Source organism: Xyrauchen texanus, chromosome 15, assembly GCF_025860055.1.
Source record: "Xyrauchen texanus isolate HMW12.3.18 chromosome 15, RBS_HiC_50CHRs, whole genome shotgun sequence".
Taxonomy (NCBI): Eukaryota; Metazoa; Chordata; class Actinopteri; order Cypriniformes; family Catostomidae; genus Xyrauchen; species Xyrauchen texanus.
This window is the reverse complement of record NC_068290.1, coordinates 34,356,813-34,378,094: the sequence shown is the minus strand read 5'-3', so window position 1 is coordinate 34,378,094 and position 21,282 is coordinate 34,356,813. Positions and strand designations below refer to the sequence as shown.

General features: G+C 37.1%; 1 protein-coding gene across 3 annotated transcripts in view; it reads right to left on the bottom strand.

Annotated features, from left to right (window-relative positions):
* Positions 1-21,282, bottom strand: part of LOC127655807 (F-actin-uncapping protein LRRC16A-like) — a 198,444-nt gene that overhangs the window by 82,421 nt on the left and 94,741 nt on the right. For all 3 annotated transcript variants that reach the window (XM_052143791.1, XM_052143792.1, XM_052143793.1), the window contains exons 12-15: positions 19,766-19,852; positions 10,621-10,724; positions 6,090-6,167; positions 5,861-5,937 (exon numbers count right to left, since the gene is read on the bottom strand). In XM_052143791.1, coding sequence (XP_051999751.1) covers positions 5,861-5,937; positions 6,090-6,167; positions 10,621-10,724; positions 19,766-19,852 — 346 coding nt within the window. The remainder of the gene's footprint in view (positions 1-5,860; positions 5,938-6,089; positions 6,168-10,620; positions 10,725-19,765; positions 19,853-21,282) is intronic.

Below are 21,282 nucleotides of genomic sequence, written 5' to 3'. Positions count from 1 at the left end.
TGCAGATTGGAGAAAAATATTTGAAATCAAACAAGCCAGTAATGAGTCATTTGAAACGTACGCTGAACGGTTATGGGTAACATACAGAGAACACTCAGGCCTAGAAAATGCAAACCGTGACCATGACGCATTACTACAGCTTGTTAAGAAAAATGCCAGCATCCCAGTTCAAACGGCTTTATCCAATGGTGTCGACCCGGCCGAACACACGTTCAGATCAATAGTAGACTGGGGTTCAAGAATAGAAAGCAGGTGGAGATCAAAACCCCGTAGTGTTAGCGTCTGCAAAATGGTTAACAGAAGGGAAAGGCCCAGAGAAACTTAACCAAAGATCTCAGAGCAAAATGCAATGCCATTATTGCAAAAGAGTAACCATCTCATAAGAGATTGCCAAAAAAGAGAAAGAGATTTGAGAAAACAAGCAAAACATTGCCAAAAAACGCCCTATAGCGACCTGTTGAAACTATTCACAAATTTCTTCACAGAGTTTAAAAAACAAAACTGCCAAAAGGGCGTGGCCCACAACGCAAACGGAATAATGGAAAATACCATCACCAATAGGGATATGTGGCCTCCATCCCCATAGGGAGATGAATGGCAGCCTGACAGGCTGATTGTTCCTGCTGAGAGTGCGGTTCAGACTATTCCTATTAACTCAAAACAGTACCAACAAGAACTGTGGAGCTCTGATGGAGAGCTGACACCGCACCTGCAGCAGGACCAACTAGTCAAGGTCACTGAAGGCATGATTTATGACGATAAATACATCGTTCCAGAAGCCCTCCAGAAACCAGTGATAAAATCAGTTTAATTTATACTATTTTAATATAATATAGTTGTATTATAATAACATTATAATATGCATTATATTATAATGGCCATGCATGGCCACAGACGGGGAAAGGTTATGCATGGCATTGCAGATGTATATTAGACATGTATATTTGTAGTGACACTGCAAACCGAACAACCTTACCGGCCCTGAAAATTCTTGTGATTTGAATTTCATTGGTTCTCTTCTCAGTGCCAAGAGGGAGGAGTATACGGTCGTTGTTTGCTGTGCACCAATGCAGTGGCACATGATAATGAACCAAATCATCTCTCGCTGAGAAGCACCAATTGAATTTAAAATCTGATCAGGGGAACCATTCCACTGGATAGACAATGAAAAAATTTGTGTGTAAAATGCTAAACATCAGGCAAAATGTCATAACCCTAACAGACCACCGAGATCATAGGTCATAGATGATCAAACGTGTGAATAGCACCCTTAAAAAATGCTAAGCAGAAGACACATCACCAAAAATGTGAATTGATTCTTTGACCACAGAGCTGTGTTGGGAGCAATAAAACAATGCTCAGAAAGTTCCCCAGCAGAACTGGGGCTTATATTGCTCACAACAGCAGACTGTACAGACTCAACTGTGAGAACAGCTTAAGGTGCTTCACACTCCAAACTGCACTAAAATATCAGCAGTAATTCAGATCTCACCAAAGATGCTCAGTCTAATTTGATCTTTGAAATAAAATTTGCATTGGACATTGCAATGGTACATGTTTCTCCCCCTGATGGCACAAACCATACATTATGAGACTAAAGCTGTCTGTAACAGTTTGGCTTTGACCATCGGAGGAAAATAAAGTACCACATGTCTAAATGCAAATTAATTAAAGGTTCAACATTAACTGTTTTCTCTTTCTGTAGTTGTTCATATTTCAGGTTACAATGTCGTGAGGGACAGATGAAAAAGAATTCTGATCCCCCGGCCTCAAGCCAGGACATCAATTTGGCCATGCTGGAGATGGGTGCGAAAGCAAATCTAACAGGCCATTCACACCTCACAGCTCCACAAAAACAAAAATATCTGTACGGCCTCCCGGTTTAGCACCGGAACCAAAAATTATACAACACCAATTGCTCTAGATCAGGTTCCACCCATCTCCTAAACATACAGAGCACCCACTTTTATTACGACACATCATGGAACAAAATAATGGCCAAGATTCTGAAGATACTAATCCACTGAAGATCTGGCCCGCCTCTCACATACACATAGCCTCTCACACATAGGATATTACAAACCTGTTTCCATAAAACAGGCACTATTTACAACTTTCCTTTTAAATACTGTAATATACATGGGACATGTGCATGGCTACAGTCACACATCGATGATTTAATTACTAATTGCAAGCAACAAAATTTCAACATTTCCACGTACGTATAAATCAAACCAATTGATTGTTGTTGGAATGGTTGCAAACCAGAGGGCCCCTGGTTTCCAACGCATTGCTAATAACAATATAAAAATAAAATAAGTTGACGATATGAAATGCAGACGCTTCTATCGATCCACTTCACATTTTGAAAATAGACATGTATCATCGATTGTGACTTAGCCACCAAATCACACACATTAGATCATTTTGAATTAACACTGTTATTATTATTGTATATGTCTGTAACTGTGATTCTAAAATCATAGAATTAGTATTATAACTATATGTTTAATGATGCCTGCCACTGATGGAAATACTAGTTATACTGACTTTGTGGTATGTTTCCTTTAATTTAGTATCCACTGTAATATTGTATATTGATGATACATGTTCTAATTGCCTTGAGCTCTGTGCCACCTTTCCTTTAATTAATTCAGATTAATTAGTCCCCTTTGCATTTTTAAATACACACTTGAGACCTGGATTACCACTCGCACTGGTGACATTGATTCATTGTTTGTCTTTTCATCATGTATTACTCAACCTTTTATTGTGTCAGTTAAGTTCTTCAGAGTTTCATCTTTACATGGTCATTTAAGAAGCTGTTCAGGTGTATATGCATTGCCAGGGAGAACTCCTTCACCTAATTGAGGTCTGCCCAGAAGACCACCAATGGAGGTGGCAGAGAATTCTTCAAAGAGTCAGATCATCATTAAAGGTACAACCAGAAGCAGATGTTTCTCCATGATGGAATGACATGTCCACTGAACAAGCCACAAATGCCTTGATGGACTCTATGAACTGAACACATGTGCTAACCTCAACCAGACACAGTGTTGCGACTTCAGATGCCTCATCAGGTCTATCAACAGACATGGCACTTGCTCTCAGCCCCTTACAGCTGCCCACCTTACAAAGACTGAAGTGACACCGCAGGAAACCCTGTGTGTGGCCCACGGTGCCAAACGGGGAAAACTGTAAGGCGGGTGCCAGTGAGTCTGGGCTACTCCTCGAGAAAACAAAAGGCTCTCATGAGAATTAACATCTGAACTCTCTCTCGCAGATGTAACAGCAACATCCGAGATGCAACATACTGTGCAGCTAACACCTCCCTTCTAAAGTATCTTCATCTTACTCCTCCTCCTCACTTAAAGCTCACTAAAAACCTATGCAATGTGAAGTGTGTACAAAAAGTAACTATAACATGTTTGGTATCATTTAAAGTCTCTCAGTGCGCCTGGTAAACTGGTCTCATCCTCTCAGCCATAATGAAAAGCTAAAAGAAGTTATAAAATATGTGAAATGTGGTGTGCCCCTTAAAGGTGTGCCCTCCCCAGATCCTCCATACCTCCTGTATGTTAATCTACAGGAACCCCTCAACAGGGGACCAAAATCTAATTATAATGACAGACACCACCATTTGGTAAGCATGTTGAATTATCTGGGTATTTAAGGAGAGGCCACACATTGCTCAGGGCTCTCTGTAATCAGACGATCCCAAACAGTTTACTGTTTGTAGTTTATTTCAGGTGATTGCAATTCGTATTTCTTATGTTTTGATAAAATGTCTAACTTTGACTTATCAATGTCTAATTGGAATTGATGAATTGATTATGTTACCTGGTCAATAAATTGTCAACATTTGATTTTATTCTGACTGACTCTGACATTGTGTTTCCCAAACAGATTAAACGATTCGTATGTTACCGCAAGTCTGCGTCAGATTAGTGACTGACTAATATTTGGCATCGATTCAAGTGTACTTGGTTTGCAAAGACAAAAAGGGAATTTCCGTTTAGAACAGCAAACGCTGCTTGACCAATCTAAATCTGGGTGTCTTACCTCTGTTTTAATTTGATGTTTCTCCAGATAAGTGTACGTGGGAAACCACGCATGGCCAATCCAAAGCTATTATAAGAGAAGTTATGTTGGTCAACTTACATCTATAATAGTGGCCGTGACCTCTACTGAAGAAAACGTTAAGTTACATTCAAGTGTATGCAATTCCATGGGGCTATACTGAAGTATCTTTGATTGTGTATACGTGAATGTGACCGATCTCAGGTATATAGCAATTACCTCTGTTTGATGATCCAATACTGGCCGCTTGTGATCGTGAGACCCGCGGTGTAGAGAAAACACGCGAGGACCTCAAAGCGACATAGTTTCTTAATCTAAACGGGTAAAATATAATTAAAGAGTTAAAGGAATAATCAAACATTCGCTCACTTTTAATGATACTCAGATATCATTAAAAACCTTTTTCATTTATGGAGTCAGATGAAATAACGAGATAATACATAAGAGAAAATGTATTTCATTTAATATTGTTGTGTTGCGTACAAGAAAGACTGTAACGCGCAGAGACCTTCACCCGTATTATTGGAGACCGTCATTGGACCGATAAACGGGCTTACAGCTATGAGCGCCTTTGAGCGGATTTCGTCCGCCCCAGTGGAAACGCAGCCTGAGAAAGCCGAACTGCTTGTGTTTTAGCACCACGCAGTAAATATCGAAAATTCCTCAAAAGCTTATGTGGATTTTCTTTATCGTGATATATAATTTTATCGCCCAGCCCTAATCACAATCTGTTTTGGGCTCCGTTTACACCTGCATTTAGTGCAATCCACTTGTGATCGGATCACCCCAGATTGGAGATACAGAGGCTGATAAATGGTTTGAACATTATTTTTTCCCGATATTTACACTTTTCCACTTAATATTGGGTTTACCTATAAAGTTGGACACAAAAGACTTTACGTTTGAAATCTTAATTAAGTGAGGGCTTTGATCAAGTGTATATTGCAATTAAAACAAGTCAAAATAGTTCTTTGTAGACTGTGTGCAATATTAGTTTTGCAAAGCAGTGATAAATGTGCCTAAAAACAAGAATTGGCAATGGGTTATGCAAATTGGTTATCGAATACTTAAACACAAAATAATCAGTACTGTATCGTTCATTATAACCTAATATTTGTCTATATCTAGCCCAGATGGATGTTTATGCCAGGTTTAAACAGGGTCAGAGAACTAACTGTAAACGTCTATGGTATTGAGAAGTCATAAATGGTGGGAGGTGATTGAAAGCAGGTTGGAGTATTATGACCCTTCTCAGATGACCTCGACCTCAGCTTTCATTATTACACCATAAATCTCCTGGGAAATAAAATCTATCTATTTCCCAACCTCATGCTTCTGAATCTCTCTCTTACTCTTGTTTTTTTTAAGCTCCCTCCTCAAACATAAACACACCAAAAGATGAAAGAAAGAACTGGACACCAATTCAATACATTGATGCCCAGGCCCTTCAGGCATGCCCAGCCTGGATGTATCATGGGAGATCTGTTTCCAAAGGCTCTATTTGTAAGCTGAAAATATTGCTCTCACTACTCCATATGGTACATTCTTCGCCAAATCTAAAATAAAATTATGCTAAATTATGAATATTTAAATAATAATTGGCTAACTAACAAAGATTATGACCACATGGAGCAGTCAATTCTAAGACAGAGCTCTCACTTTTACTTAAAGGGATAGTTCACTCAAAAAGTTTAAAAGAAAAAGAAAAATGAAAATGGAAAAAAAGAGCAGCGTCAGCATTCTTCAAAGTTCTTTTGTTCAAATTTGAGAAGGTGTTTACCTGACGGCAAAGATGCTTTTTGACACATTAAGGATGGTAAGGTGCTGGATGGAACCTCTGAGCAGTGCAGAACACACCTAACATATAGAAAATCATCAATTCACCACACATTATCAGTTCAACAGCTACTGTACATACTGTATATGCTCAGCAAAAGGGGAAATAATAGAGATAACTTCATTAAAATAAACACTTAATTTCACATCAGTATTGTCAGTTTGAAACTCACTAAGTCAAGTGAGCAGTCTGTGTGAGATAGGTCCAGGGTGTGCAGGCTGTTGGGTTGGCCGAGGAAATTGTAGAAATTCTGAAAGATAAATGAGACACATTAAATGACACATTAAAATAGGGCAAATACAAGGATAAGACACATTAAATGTCAAATATTAATACTAAAGTAATCAATATAAAATGCAGCATGTGTACTTTTTTTATTTTTTTATCCAAGCTTTTTATATAAAAATGTACATAATGGGGAAAAAAATACTATTTTCTTAATTTTATTTAATTGCAGGCCATTTTATTATGGGGGAGACTGGGGCTAGTTGTCACTTTTTACCCCAATTAATATTTCTCAGAGTTGGTTTAATGATTTTAATGAGGTTTAATTAACAAACACATGCTGGTCTTTTGTGACAACTTGTCTTAATAGCGGAGGATGTTGCTACACTACACAGGGGTAAGTTGTCACAATGGTGTAGGCCAGTGGCGTAGGTTTTACGTGACCATTGAAGGGGATCATTGTTTGTTTATGTTAGTTCATAGTGCATTAACTAATGTTAACATATACAACTTTTGATTTTAAAATGTATAACTATATTTTGAAATTAAAATTAACTAAGATTAATAAATGCTGAAGAAGTAAGGTTCATTTTTAGTTCATGTTAACTAACTTTGTTAATTAATGTTAACATATGGAACCTTACTGTAAATGTTACAATTAAAACAATTATGATGCACAAACCGATTCATGAAACAACAAACTGGAAAAGTTACCATACTAAAATATCAAAAAATTGTTTTGGCCAACAAATATTTTGAACTGTATACATTTATGACATGTGATGACCTTACTCAATATAAATGTGACCTGAATTACATGAACAATACCTGTCCTAAGAACACATTTCAACCTTTCAGTAATCATTATAATATAGTTGACCCTTGCATGAATATATAACAGTATGGTTTGATTAAGCTGGCATGTTTAACCCAAAAGTTATAGCAAAAATATGATAGAGAAAATCTACTTAAATAAAATTATTCTAATTTAACAGGGTTTTGAACAAGATGTTAGAAACCAGCATACAAAACCACTGCTAGAGAAAACACAACAGCAGAATTGGAATTTTGAATTCAAATCTCATTGTTACGGAGTAGAGTTAGACCAATATATTGGTTTTACAGATGAATTGGTGCGATAGATTGCTTTTTGGAACTATCGGTTATCTGCAAAAGTATATGCTGATAGATGCTGATATGTTTTTATTATGGTTTATTCTTGTGTTCCTCAATCTTTCATTATTGAAAATATTCATCCATATTTTTATCCTCACTTAAATGCATATTTTTATTAGATAATCAAGAATCCAAATTGAAGTTAGGACATGCGACTAGGCCTATACTGAAACGTGCCCCATTAGCACATACATTGTGTCTCGAACTCCACATCTTGTAAAAAATAATAAACCTTAATCCTCATTAAACCTCATCTGGTAAAGTATATATATATATATATAAAACCCTTCATATAGTCAATATATAGGCTATAAAAGCTTAATTTGGTAAAATTTATTACACGGCTATCTAGAATACTAAATTCTGATTGGTCAATGGCGCCATCTAGTGGTCTTGTGTTTCTCAGTTACAACCGCACATCCCTGTATCAGACCACTCATCCGGATAGTGTAAGTCATCTTTCCTGCTTCTCGGATCACTGTGCGCTCTCTACAAGTAAGCTAAAAATGTTTACTCACATCAATGTTGTATGTCCATTTATTTGGCAATAATCATATTAAGGAAAGACTAAGAATTGGTTTTTAAATAAATTATTCTATAAATCAATTTTAAAGACAATTGGCTGATTTACCTTTTTTTTTTTTGCATTTTCCACCTCCTTAGATATCGTTATTGGCAAAATCCACTATCGGTTAACCTCTATTATGGAGATACAGTAAACTCTAGCCCTTGTGACAGCAAGCACTTTTTAGGTTTATAGGACAGATAGGACAGCTGAGAGCGGACAGAAAATAATGGTTCGAAGGATGGGTATTTGACGCAAACTGGATTAGAACTTGCAATGCCTGCATATGAGCACGACAGCTCCATATATTGTGCAATGTAATTCAATTCTTTTTCTGCATTTATATAAACCTGCAGGGGAAAGGTACTGTATTCAGACTGTGCCTTTAAATAAACTCTTATCTGTAATCAAAAGACCTTACTCTCAAGCCCACAGTAACATTTCAAATCATACGTAGAAGTAATTGTCCCCCTTAAGTGCTGTCACCAGTTAATCTTTAGAGGTTTAAAGCTTTAGAGGCTGTATTAAAAAAGCATAAAAAGTAATAGTCTGATCAAAATGCCTTTTCACATGCAACTTTCCCTGAAGTATTTAGCCTTATAATGAGAGCCTGTCCTGATGACATGCATTCAATTCCTTGACTGTGAGGTTAGAAAGGTAACTGTACACCATGATGTGCATGCTGATATACACAGTGTTGGGGAGTAACGGAATACATGTAACGGGAATACACATTTTCACTGTATTCACTACAGTTACAATTTAAATAATTGGTAATCAGAATACAGTTACATTTTGATAACTGAAGAGATTACTTTGCATTTTATTGTCATTTGTTTCATTTAATATTTAGTCCATTCAGATGGAAAACATTTATACATATAAATGATGTGATCCAAAGTGCATTTGAACAGCGGTGAAACACTTTCTTATGATGAGTTACATTCATATAAGCAGACAGAGAAGTCAGTTTGAAGTAAGTTTGGAGCAGAAGAAATAGAAAAAAACCTTGTGTAAATTGTTAGCTTTAAGCTAAGCTAAAATGCTATTTCTAGCCATGTTACTTTTTTTTTATCAAGAAAATTAATGTTGGATCATAATGAATTTTTTTCTAGTAAGATGTTTGATATTAGGGCAAAAATCATATTCGTGATAATAATTTTGGTATTTTTTCCAGGTATAATATCTAAAAATCTTTAAAACAAGATAAATTTGATTTATTTTGTTTTAGATGCAACACTGCATTTGATATTTGGGTTTTTCAGAGAATGTATTTTAACATGTGTATTTTGTCTTACTGTACTGGCAGATTTTTTATAGTCCAAACAATTGAAAAAAATCTACCAGTGCTTAAGAAGTAATCCAAAGTATTTAGAATATGTCGAGTAAGATTACCTCGAGTAATCTAACGGAATACGTTACAAATTACATTTTACAGCATGTATTCTGTAATCTGTAGTGGAATACATTTCAAAAGTAACCCGCCCAACCCTGGATATACATCTGCCGGGCAGAGAACAACTCCACAAAGACACACATCAATACTGCGCTGAGAACAGAGAATCAATGATGCATGGGATTGTGCAGTGTCTAAAGTTAAGACAGATTGCACAGACACTGTGGACTGAACATGAATCAATATGTGTGAGCACTACATTTTAAAACAAATGCTAAACATTAAACAAGACTGGTGGTGAACTTGTAAGATATTAGATGTCAATATTTAATATTGTAGTTAGGATTGAATCAATACCAAAGTTTCGGCTTTGGCACAATACCAGTCTCATATCATGGGATCCATGTTAAATCAATACCTTAAGGCAACACCAAATGCAAATTTTCACCACGATTAACATTTTCAATAGAAACAATGAATTCCTATGGGGCCATTCACACCTGAAGTGAACATTTGCATGCCTACAAAGTGAGTTTGTTTTTGTTAAGTCCTGTGTGTAATTGTTTTTTCTTTGCCTGGCAATGAAATGCCCTGCCCAAAGTTGTGGATCACGTGTCAGGAGCCGCTGCAAATACCAACTCTCGCTTGCTTGTCTTACGTATTGTAATGACACGTTCAACTCCTGTCGGAATTATCGTATTTACGAGTACATGAACGCCACCGCAAAGTCGTAATTACGAGTGGACATCTCTCGATTTTCTTCATGCCCCGACTTTCCATGTTTAGGGCGTGTTGATTTCAAGGTGGAAGCAAATTGTTATTGGTAATAATGCAGTTTTACTTGAGGTTTTGACTGTGCAGTTTTGTTTAAGCATTTTTTGTACTGGTAATGAAGAATGATGATAAAACTTAACAGAAAATAAGACTCATTTAGCTAGTTTATGCACCAACAAGCATTTGTAGTGGAAGATTCTTACAAATAAGCTATATTTAAACATGACAACAGATGTGCACAGAACCGGGGCATTCATTCACAAATGTAAAGTTGCCCCTTTAAGTGGAGGTGCCTTTAAGAGTACGGAGAGCTAAGCGGAGGTGTCTTTACCACAGCACAACTCCCCCAATATTGACAGCAGATTTCTCTTCACACTATGTCCATGTTCTTTCACCCCTGCCCCTGCTAAGGTCTGTGCATGTCACTGTCACAGAGGTAGATTTCTCCGGCAGTGTTCAGCAGCATTTTATTTTTTGCATTATATGGGTAAACAGTTAATTCAAAATAAATCTTAGGTGTATATGTAGGAATATAAAGTGTTCTGGATGTGTGTGTTCACTACTCACCGTAAGGTCATCCCCCCGGAGCACATTTCCTGAGAGGTCAAGATGGGTGAGTGTGTTGGGGATGGACTGGTTGGCACTCAGTGACTGAGCAAGGCTGTTCACCCCTGCAATTACAGCAGGAAAATAAACACATTAGTTGTTTTAAGGATTAGTGAGATTACTAATGTGAGATGTGGCAAATTGTGATCCAATGATTTATGGATAACATCCATTACATAGGTCACAACACAATAAGTAAAGTTACTAGCAGCAAGTAATTTGTCTGTCTACATTGACAGCAATGGCACAACATGACATACCACAACCACACCCAACTAGAACATATTTAAAGTTATATGCTGTGGGATTTTAGACCAATGAGATTTCACTGTGGGCGGGGCTACCCAGCAAAACACCACAGATGTAGAAACTAAGCGACCAACAAAATGTCCTGTGCGCGTGCGTCACTTCTCGTAGTCACAGCTGGTTAGGAGAAAAATAAACCTCAGATTAGCTCTGACAACATGTCCAATTAGGCATTTAACATGCATTTACATCTTGAAATTTGCATTCGCAGTCCATGTTACTTCTGTAATCTGAAGTATTTCAAGAGCAAATGTAGGGAGGGACTTGATTGGATCATACCGGAATGGAGTCAGCTAGTTTGAGGGGAGGGAGTGCATAATACTGTAAGAGGGGTTGGTGTTGTCAGCCAAAAAGGAAAGTCATTTGAGATTTTTAAAGTTACATTACAAAAAAAAATCCTTTGAAATAACACACACTGAAGAATAACGCACAATAAGACCAGGGGCATGTATTAGGAAACTTAATAGGGTCAATTTTAATTCCATTGTGAATTTAGAAAATAAGTTATCTTTTACTTAGTGAAAAGACTATTAAAACCTATTAAAGTATTAAAACCCTAGGGGCATTTTCCATGATGGCACTGCCAGTCTTCTCTCATTACACCTACAGTTTAAAGACATCCTGCCGTTGCTGACAAGTGGCTATATACAGGTCTCTAATTGGGTTGTGATAGTTACAGCAAAATAATTACATACTGTCAGTGGCTGGCCTAACATGCCAAATGAATAAATATTTTTCATCCTTTCATTCTCAATCACCTGGAGTACACCAAATGTATTTTTAATTGCTTTCCACTCTTAACTAATCTACAAACAAACCGAGAAAAACAAAAGTTTATCCAGTCAGAATTTATTCCTTGATGCTTACAAGCAAAGTGTGACAACTGTTTCACAAATCACATGCCCCTCAGGCCTTCAGAATTTCCACAGAATCCGTCGACAGTGCAAATGAATGAGCAACTAAAAGTCATATTTTCAGATTCATCAGCCAATCAGATTTATTTATTTGTGAGTGTGATCTTTAGGATATGTCCCGGTCAAGGCCTTCTAGCTGGCCTTGTGTGACGCAATCACGCTTTAAGTGATGTACGTAATTCATGAGCAAAAAGCACGAGATCTTGCTGAAGTGCCGCTATCGCCATTGAGAAAGAGATCCTTATGGATTTAAAAACAGGAGATGTTCTGCATGACTGTGTGATTGCTTAATTTATTAAACAGGAAAGGAAGACTGATTTTCACTTTAAGTAATTTGGTAAGTGCTTTTTGCATTGTTATAGCAACATCAGGAGTTTTAGAAGTGTAAATTAGGCTTCTTGAGCAGACTCATGTAGACTCATGCAGAAATTCTCAACTCCAATTTCGCTGAGATGCAGGCGCATGATGTCACACAAACATGTCGACACTCAGGGAGATATAAAAAGTAAGTGATAAACATTCACTTTATTATGTAATATTGATAAATGAGTTTAAATAGCTTGTTTAATAAACGCCTGCAGGTGTATAAATCATTATAATCTCTTTTGATAATCATAAACCTGTGGCACAAATGCTAGCGCTGCAGCACAGTTGGGTTGCTAGGAGACATCTCTAATGAGAGTCAAACCCCTGCTAAGCTAACGGGACAGTTGCAGTTCTGAATATCGGGGAATGGAATGCATTTATGGTCGGAGATATCAAGTAGGAATATCCCACATCCAACTTGAATGGAACGCAGCAGAACCGTGTACCCTGACAAAATGAAATTAATGCAACATTTAAATCGCAAATATTATTAGACAGATTTTTCCAGGTATTGTAGACCTTCTTGGTAGACTCATATGAAAAATTATTATTTTTGAATGTCTGTTCGGGAGACGTTCATCAGTCATGCTGCAGTCAAAATTAGGCTTGAGCATTAGGTGTTGTTTCAAGTTGTGACTTTCGTGCATGGACGTGTTTTTAAAATGTAAAATGGCATTATTTGTTAGCTGCGACATAATGTATGATGCCCAAAGGCATAGGGTGTCTTATTCATTGTGAAACTGTGTTTTCTTAATGGCATGAATCACACTAAAGGCCTATACTTCAAATGCACGGCCCGCCACTACATACTATGTAATGCACCTCTTCAGAAAAAAGATGAGTAAGTCTTTCAAATGTCACACATTATCCTACAGCAATGACCAGGGAGCCTGGACAAAGGACTAAAGCTTTCCTCTTGCTCCGACACAGAGGTAATTTTTAGGCAATTAACACCTGCAAATGGCAGGAGTATCCTATATGTTAAATGCAAACTTTATTAGTCATAAAATCCAGTGGTGAGATCAGGTGCAAATGAGTTTTACAAGCAGCCTGCAGGGTCAGCTCTGAACCCAGTGCAAAAGACCTTAACATTACACTGGAGAGCAAAAGCTAGGCCAATATTTACAATACATTTGAGGTTATGGATGCAAAACCAGATCTGTGTATTATATTAAAAGCAAGATGCATGAAATATCAGTCAATATTAGCATTTAAAAAATTCATATGAACTCTTTCTATGCCAGGCTTCAAAAATACTAAACTACTATCTGTCTTTTCAATTATACATCGTGTATGCAGATTATTATACAGTCAGGTCCATAAATATTGGGACATCGACACAATTCTAATCTTTTTGGCTCTATTATACCACCACAATGGATTTGAAATGAAACGAACAAGATGTGCTTTAACTGTGGGTATTTACATCCAAATCAGGTGAACGGTGTAGGAATTACAACAGTTTGTATATGTGCCTCCCACTTTTTAAGGGACCAAAAGTAATGGGACAATTGGCTGCTCAGCTGTTCCATGGCCAGGTTTGTGTTATTCCCTCATTATCCCATTTAAAAGGAGCAGATAAAAGGTCCAGAGTTCATTTCAAGTGTGCTATTTGCATTTGGAATCTGTTGCTGTCAACTCTCAATATGAGATCCAAAGAGCTGTCACTATCAGTGAAGCAAGCCATCATTAGGCTGAAAATCAAACAAACCCATCAGAGACAAGAAACATTAGGTGTGGCCAAATCAACTGTTTGGAACATTCTTAAAAAGAAAGAACGCACTGGTGAGCTCAGCAACACCAAAAGACCCGGAAGACCACGGAAAACAACTGTGGTGGTTGACAGCAGAATTCTTTCCCTGGTGAAGAAAACACCCTTCACAACAGTTGGCCAGATCAAGAACACTCTCCAGGAGGTAGGTGTGTGTGCGTCAAAGTCAACAATCAAGAGAAGACTTCACCAGAGTGAATACAGAGTGCTCACCACAAGATGTAAACCATTGGTGAGCCTCAAAAACAGGAAGGCCAGATTAGAGTTTGCCAAACAACATCTAAAAAAGCCTTCACAGTTCTGGAACAACATCCTATGGACAGATGAGACAAAGATCAACTTGTACCAGAGTGATGGGAAGAGAAGAGTATGGAGAAGGAAAGGAACTGCTCATGATCCAAAGCATACCACCTCATCAGTGAAGCATGGTGGTGGTAGTGTCATGGCGTGGGCATGTATGGCTGCCAATGGAACTGGTTCTCTTGTATTTATTGATGATGTGACTGCTGACAAAAGCAGCAGGATGAATTCTGAAGTGTTTCGGGCAATATTAGCTACTCATATTCAGCCAAATGCTTCAGAGCTCTTTGGATGGCGCTTCACAGTACAGATGGACAATGACCCGAAGCATACTGCGAAAGCAACGAAAGAGTTTTTTAAGGGAAAGAAGTGGAATGTTATGCAATGGCCAAGTCAATCACCTGACCTGAATCCGATTGAGCATGCATTTCACTTGCTGAAGACAAAACTGAAGGGAAAATGCCCCAAGAACAAGCAGGAACTGAAGACAGTTGCAGTAGAGGCCTGGCAGAGCATCACCAGGCATGAAACCCAGCGTCTGGTGATGTCTATGCATTCCAGACTTCAGGCTGTAATTGACTGCAAAGGATTTGCAACCAAGTATTAAAAAGTGAAAGTTTGATTTATGATTGTTAATCTGTCCCATTACATTTGGTCCCTTAAAAAAAGTGGGAGGCACATATACAAACTGTTGTAATTCCTACACCGTTCACCTGATTTGGATGTAAATACCTTCAAATTAAAGCTGAAAGTCTGCAGTTAAAGCACATCTTGTTCGTTTCATTTCAAATCCATTGTGGTGGTGTATAGAGCCAAAAAGATTAGAATTGTGTCGATGTCCCAATATTTATGGACCTGACTGTAGATGCAGAATATTACAAGGCTTGAGCTTCTTTGTGAATTTTGATTTAAAAAATAAATACAAAATTCACAAAAGAATATATATTTATGATATCGGCTATCATCTTGGCTATTGGACATTGTAAAACAAATTTCACTATTGCCAACAAATTTCATTATCAGTGCATCCCTAATGAAAAGTATACAATTCATGAAGTCATCTGGAATGGTCTCTCACTCCATATTCCTTCTAATTACTACTACATTATAGCTGAGAAATAGAGTTAAATTAACAGCTTCAGCTTTACTGCCGATGACAGTCGCGACAGACGGAGTAATCAAACATGCTCAGGGCTCATACCTGATACATGTTTTTGAATTGGGTGAAGACATAAAATTTCAACATGGCAAAGGAGATTGCTTTTTGTGTCAGTGTCAAAATATGAGTTTCCCAAGAAATATACAAGAATGAAACTGGCATCCTCCATGTTTTCTCTCCAGCAACAAAACACTTGAGCATGAGTGAAATACTCGTAGGATAATTCCGGATAGCATGTATGGTGGCATCACTCCACAATCGGAGTGGATTACTATCACACTACAGCTGAGGTATAGTGTTAAACTAACAGCTTCAGCATTACTGTTCATCACCACAAGGTAATAACATGCTCTCTCATGCTCTCTCTCTCTCTCTCTCTCTCTCTCTCTCTCTCTCTCTCTCTCTCTCTCTCTCTCTCTCTCTCTCTCTCTCTCTCTCTCTCTCTCTCTCTCTCTCTCTCCCTCTCCCCTCCCTCCCTCCCTCCCTCCCTCCCTCACATGTCCTTGTTTCTCAAATAACTTGTTAGAAACAGCACAAGCTATTGTTACTAGTTCTAAAGTGTGGTTTTCTAATTAGTATTGGAAGCTTGGGCGCATCTTTCAAATCAGCAACGGCAGATTCTGTAGCGTATTATAGTAGTTACACACACAAGAGCGTTTTTTTTGGGGACAGTCATTAGTTTTTCCCTATTAATTTATTTACGTGTTTGTTGAACTGTTGTATCAGAGCAATATTACACTCACAATCATGCTGTATTGTCCATCTATCAACATGGCTGTTAGCTTGGCCTGCAGCCTCGTGTCTACAGGCGAATCACAGCAATGCTGATAGATGGACATACAGCACTCCATCACTCTTTCTCGTGTGATATTGCTTTAATAATAGTCTTTAAAGATAGACTGAGTGAACTGCTATTCAGGTCCTGAGGTCAGGAGTTCACCATATCAGCAACATCACACACTTACACATTATTTGGAAAGAGATTATATCTTTGGTCACCAGAGTAAATGTAATGGTCCAGCTTTAATGTATTCAGGAAACCAAAGCTCATGGGTATTGTTCTGTTACTTACAGTAGTTCCCTTCAGTTCAGTTTCAGTTTCTTGGTTCACTATGGGAGTTCTACTGTTGACAAAAGTTAAAAATGCTCATTTTTCTTGACTGAACATTGGGCTCTTAATCAATGTATTTTTGTCCCGCCTGGTGAATGATCTGTATGAAGATAAATCGGTAGCAAAACTCGAGAGCTTGCAAATTTGAATCGGAGAACTTCTATAATAAATATATACTCATAGCACAGATGTGAAAATTTGAATTTGAATGTTGCAATCTGCACTCAAAGACAATAGTTCAAAGCTTGTGTTCTGTACAGAAACAAACTTGTATTATACATCAAATTTTGTACTTTAATTCATTTTCTCTTTACAACCACAAATTGGCATTTACAACCTCCCAAATCTGGTACTGCAATTTTAAATCTTCACTCATGACTTTTGCAACTACTTTTGTGGAAAAACCTGTAGCAACATTTACTTGTGCACTTGTGAAAACGGATGTGAGAGAGCAAGACCAGTGGTGGCAGAGGGGGCAATGAAGTTGTTTCATTGGTTGATGCCTAGCCAAAGAAATGGGAAATATTTGTACGCAATGACATCATGCCATGGCACCAGCCCACATCTGTTTGTAATGGCAAAGAGTTTCTTTACTGAGCTAATACTTTAATAAAAATGTATTCACAAAATTATTTTTCCCGAATAGGAAAATTCGTATAAATTATAAATTAACATAAATTGGAGGAAAGCATGATTGCTACCTTATAAATATTGTATGACTACTAAGATTAAAAATGTTCCCTTGTAAACTACTTGTTATCTGTATTCTGATGTAAATAACTCATGTAACTTGATCATTTGTTTGTCCTTTGTGATCTTGTATCTGCTTTTTGGCATGATCTGAGTCTCCTTTGTTTTTCCAAGTTAAAGTAAAAATAGACTAAATGCAGTTAAGTACCGCTAAACCTTAGAGAGTTTCCCATTTAATATGACCATTAATCTGTTCAACATCGATGTTGCGATCATTAAATCACTGCCAATACTCCTCACATAAATCCTATGTATAATCCACAGTCATTGGATATAGTCATTTATCTTCTGGGTAGATACAGGTTTATGAGTTGAGAGATGACTTAGTAAATCTGCCAGTACTGATGTTTTCATGAGGGGAATCGATCAATAAGCAAAAACATTTCTAGCTAATATATGTATGCCCAAAAACAAACAACAAATTGACAGTTTGTGACAACTCTTTGCAGGCCAATTTTAGAAGCTAACAAAAATCAATAGAGGAAGAAACAGAAAGAGATGGAGAGAGAGAGAGAGAAAGGGAGGAAAGGAATTGATCATAAATATTAGAATGTATTACACTTATCTAAAGACCTACAGTTCATTGCTTATGTTAGATAATTATGGCAAATAAACTTGCATGTGCACAGATAAAAACAGATCCCTCTGCATGAATCAGCACAACAGTCACAGGTTTCACACATGATGTTTACTCAAGGGTTGCATTTAACTAATTTACAGGGGGTGATGACAGTTGGATGGCTCTTCAATAGCAGCTTAAAGGAATATGGGTAACAATTTCTGTGGAGCCCATATTTATAATGCATTTTAAATCAATTATAAATGCATTCGACTGCATCCATAATGTCTCATGATACACCTTATATTAAGTTATAACTTCTCAAACAATTATAACTTTAGTTATAATACATCATAAGGCTTACCCTTTTTATAGGTACACTTTTGAGTATAATGCATTATTATACAACAGTTAGTTCCAGTCCTCGAATCTGATTGGACGAGAGATGTTCCATGAGCACTGATGGTCTCACTCAATCAGCACTCGGATGCTTCAATGTGTATCACTCCCCTTGTGTCCTAAACTAAAGTGTAAGAGCAGTGCATATGTGTTAAGAGCTACTGTATGTGTGTCTCTTACATGTATTTTTTTTTTTACATTACATATGTTAGCCAGCAGGTAGCGGCAAAAGATCATTTTTGTGTGTAATATGAGCCAGTTAGGTAACGTGAAGCAAATCCACGTCAACCAGTGTTTACATACAGCTCTTCGTGATCACTTGTATTACTACAACATTACTAACGCTAGGAAACAGCTTTAAATGGCTTTAAATGAACAACTTCTACATTACGGCTAATCAGAGCTGAGAGACACAACAGACTGATTAATTACACAATTTACACACTTAATTACTGGAGTTTCCACATTGAAGAGGACGTGCGGTTTAAAATGGTGGAGGAGATTTGCGGTTTCTATAGTAAAAGACTCTTGCGCACTGGCTACCGCAAAATACGGAGAAATACCCCTGCTTGGATGCTATTTTGTCCACTGAGAAAGCTGATCTTCAGAAAGCTAAAAGCATCTCTGCTTGGATGTGGCAACAGATGATCGCACACACTCTCTCTCTCTCTCTCTCACACACACACACACACACACACGCACGCACACAAGCGTGCTCGCTTATCCAATAACTTGATACTAGCCGTGATGCTATTTTTATATATTTCTTTAAATGTAAATGTATATAAGCAATATCACACTCCCAATCATAATATATGGCCCTAAATCAGCACTGCTGTGATTACCTACGGCACTCGAGCCTCCAGCCGAATCACAGCAGTGCTGATGTAGGGCCATATCACACTCTTGCTCATGTGATATTGCTTAAATAACACAAGCAACATCATATTTTAATGCAGCAGAAGTTTATAAAGTTAATCATATTAGTGCTGCCATGCAAAATCAGCATGATGTAAACAGTCAAAAGACGTGATCATATTATAATTAGTCTTTGCCTACTGTAAGTTACAAACAATACAAGTCAAATAACAAGTCAGACTTATATAATGGAAGTTACTTATAAAATAAGTCTCCAAATAAGATGCACAAACATTAATGTTTATTCAAGTCCAGTTTAGAATCAGTTTGATTTCTGCATTATATTCTAAGGTATAACTATGAATAGTTAAGTATTCTAATGTATTATAATTGTGGTTACAATTATTTATGAGAAGTTATAACATATTAAAATGTGTATTACGAGGTATTACTAATGCATTATAATGACTTTGCAATGCACTATAAATATGGGCTTCTTAGAAAGTGCTCCCGGAATATATTCCAGCTTTAAAACAACTGAAACCTTTTGGGCTTTATGGCAGTAAAGCCCAAAAGAGTTCCTACAGGTAATGGAGAAGATTCCTTGACTCACCTTTGGGTGACAATGAGGTTCTGGAGAAGTTTAGGTGCTTGAGGCCCTTGCAGAGTTTGGCAAACTGTGCACCCAGTGAGGCGATTCCTGCAGCAAAATTATGAGGTTACTGACAAAATAATTTCCCACAAACAATGTACAAATATGTTGATGCTTAAATGTCATGTTATACTTTGTTATCTGTAGTATATATATATATATATATATATATATATATATATATATATATATATATATATATATATATATATATATATATATATATATCTCTTTATTTTGGCTTCTAATAGCTCTAATATCGCATTGGTCATTTAAAGGTTATACTGGAGTGTGTGTAATTAAACATATATTGACAACAGCCCCAAAACAAGCAGGTATTTACATTTTCTGAAAAAAATGTGAATGGTGCTTGCCCATAAAAAAACTTGCTACTACAATTCTGGGTGCTATTGGTGGTTGCTAGAGCATTGCTAATAGTTGCTAGGGTGCTCTGGGTGGTTTCTAGGGCGTGAATTCAAATAAATCAGGCCACTTTTGACATTTGCCTCATTTACACTTACTCACTGCTTCTTGCTTGCTATCATTTTTTCTTTGCAATTTTCTATCTAGCATAATTTGATTCAGCAAATGGTAATGTAAACAGCTCAATGTCCATACATCAGTATAAGTCAAGGACTGAAATGTAGACCAGCAAATACATAAAGTTCTCCTCCACGGATCAGAGAGAATTCCCTCCTGCTTCATCTTACATGAGGTTAAGCATGTCCACACACAGCGTTAAAGACCAGCGTTTATGTTTTATTTATAGTCTGTGGAAAAAGTTCAGATATTGGAGGTTCCATGGGAGATGCCATATATTTAACCCTTCGAAGGTTTTGCTGAATAGTCGAAAATGTCCCCATTAATACATCCTAGATTTGTGAATCAAATCGTAACCAATACTGTAACCAAATTATTTTCATGAAGTGTAGTTCTGTTAACAGTTCTTGAAAATCTGCATTCTGCATTAAATTAAATAGATAACACATATCTCTATTGTCCATGCTGGGTGCATGCAACAACAAATATGCACCGAAGCCAGTGTAGTCTGATCAGTGAATGAATGACTTTTGAATGAATCGGTCAAACAACTCTCAAATCATCGGATTCACATTAATGCTGCATTCGCACCAATCCATTTTCGATTGAGAACACTTTCAGCTTCCTAACGTTATCCTTTTCCAAAATATGGGGTAATGAAAGGGCGTTTTCAAAATGCTCCATTGTCAGGGGTGGAGAATAACGTTCCAGTGTGGATGAGATGTGTAAACATAGCAAAATCAATGCATTTTAAAATGAAAATAGTAGACGTGGCCTTATACAATCATTCTATGACACATTCAGAACAGTTTTGTTGCAATAAACTATACTTTGCCAAATTAGTATTGTTTATGTTCTGGTATTTTTATAATAAATTAAAGTATAACATACAGTATTATAACATAGTCATCGAACTGGAATAGGAACAAGAACTGTTA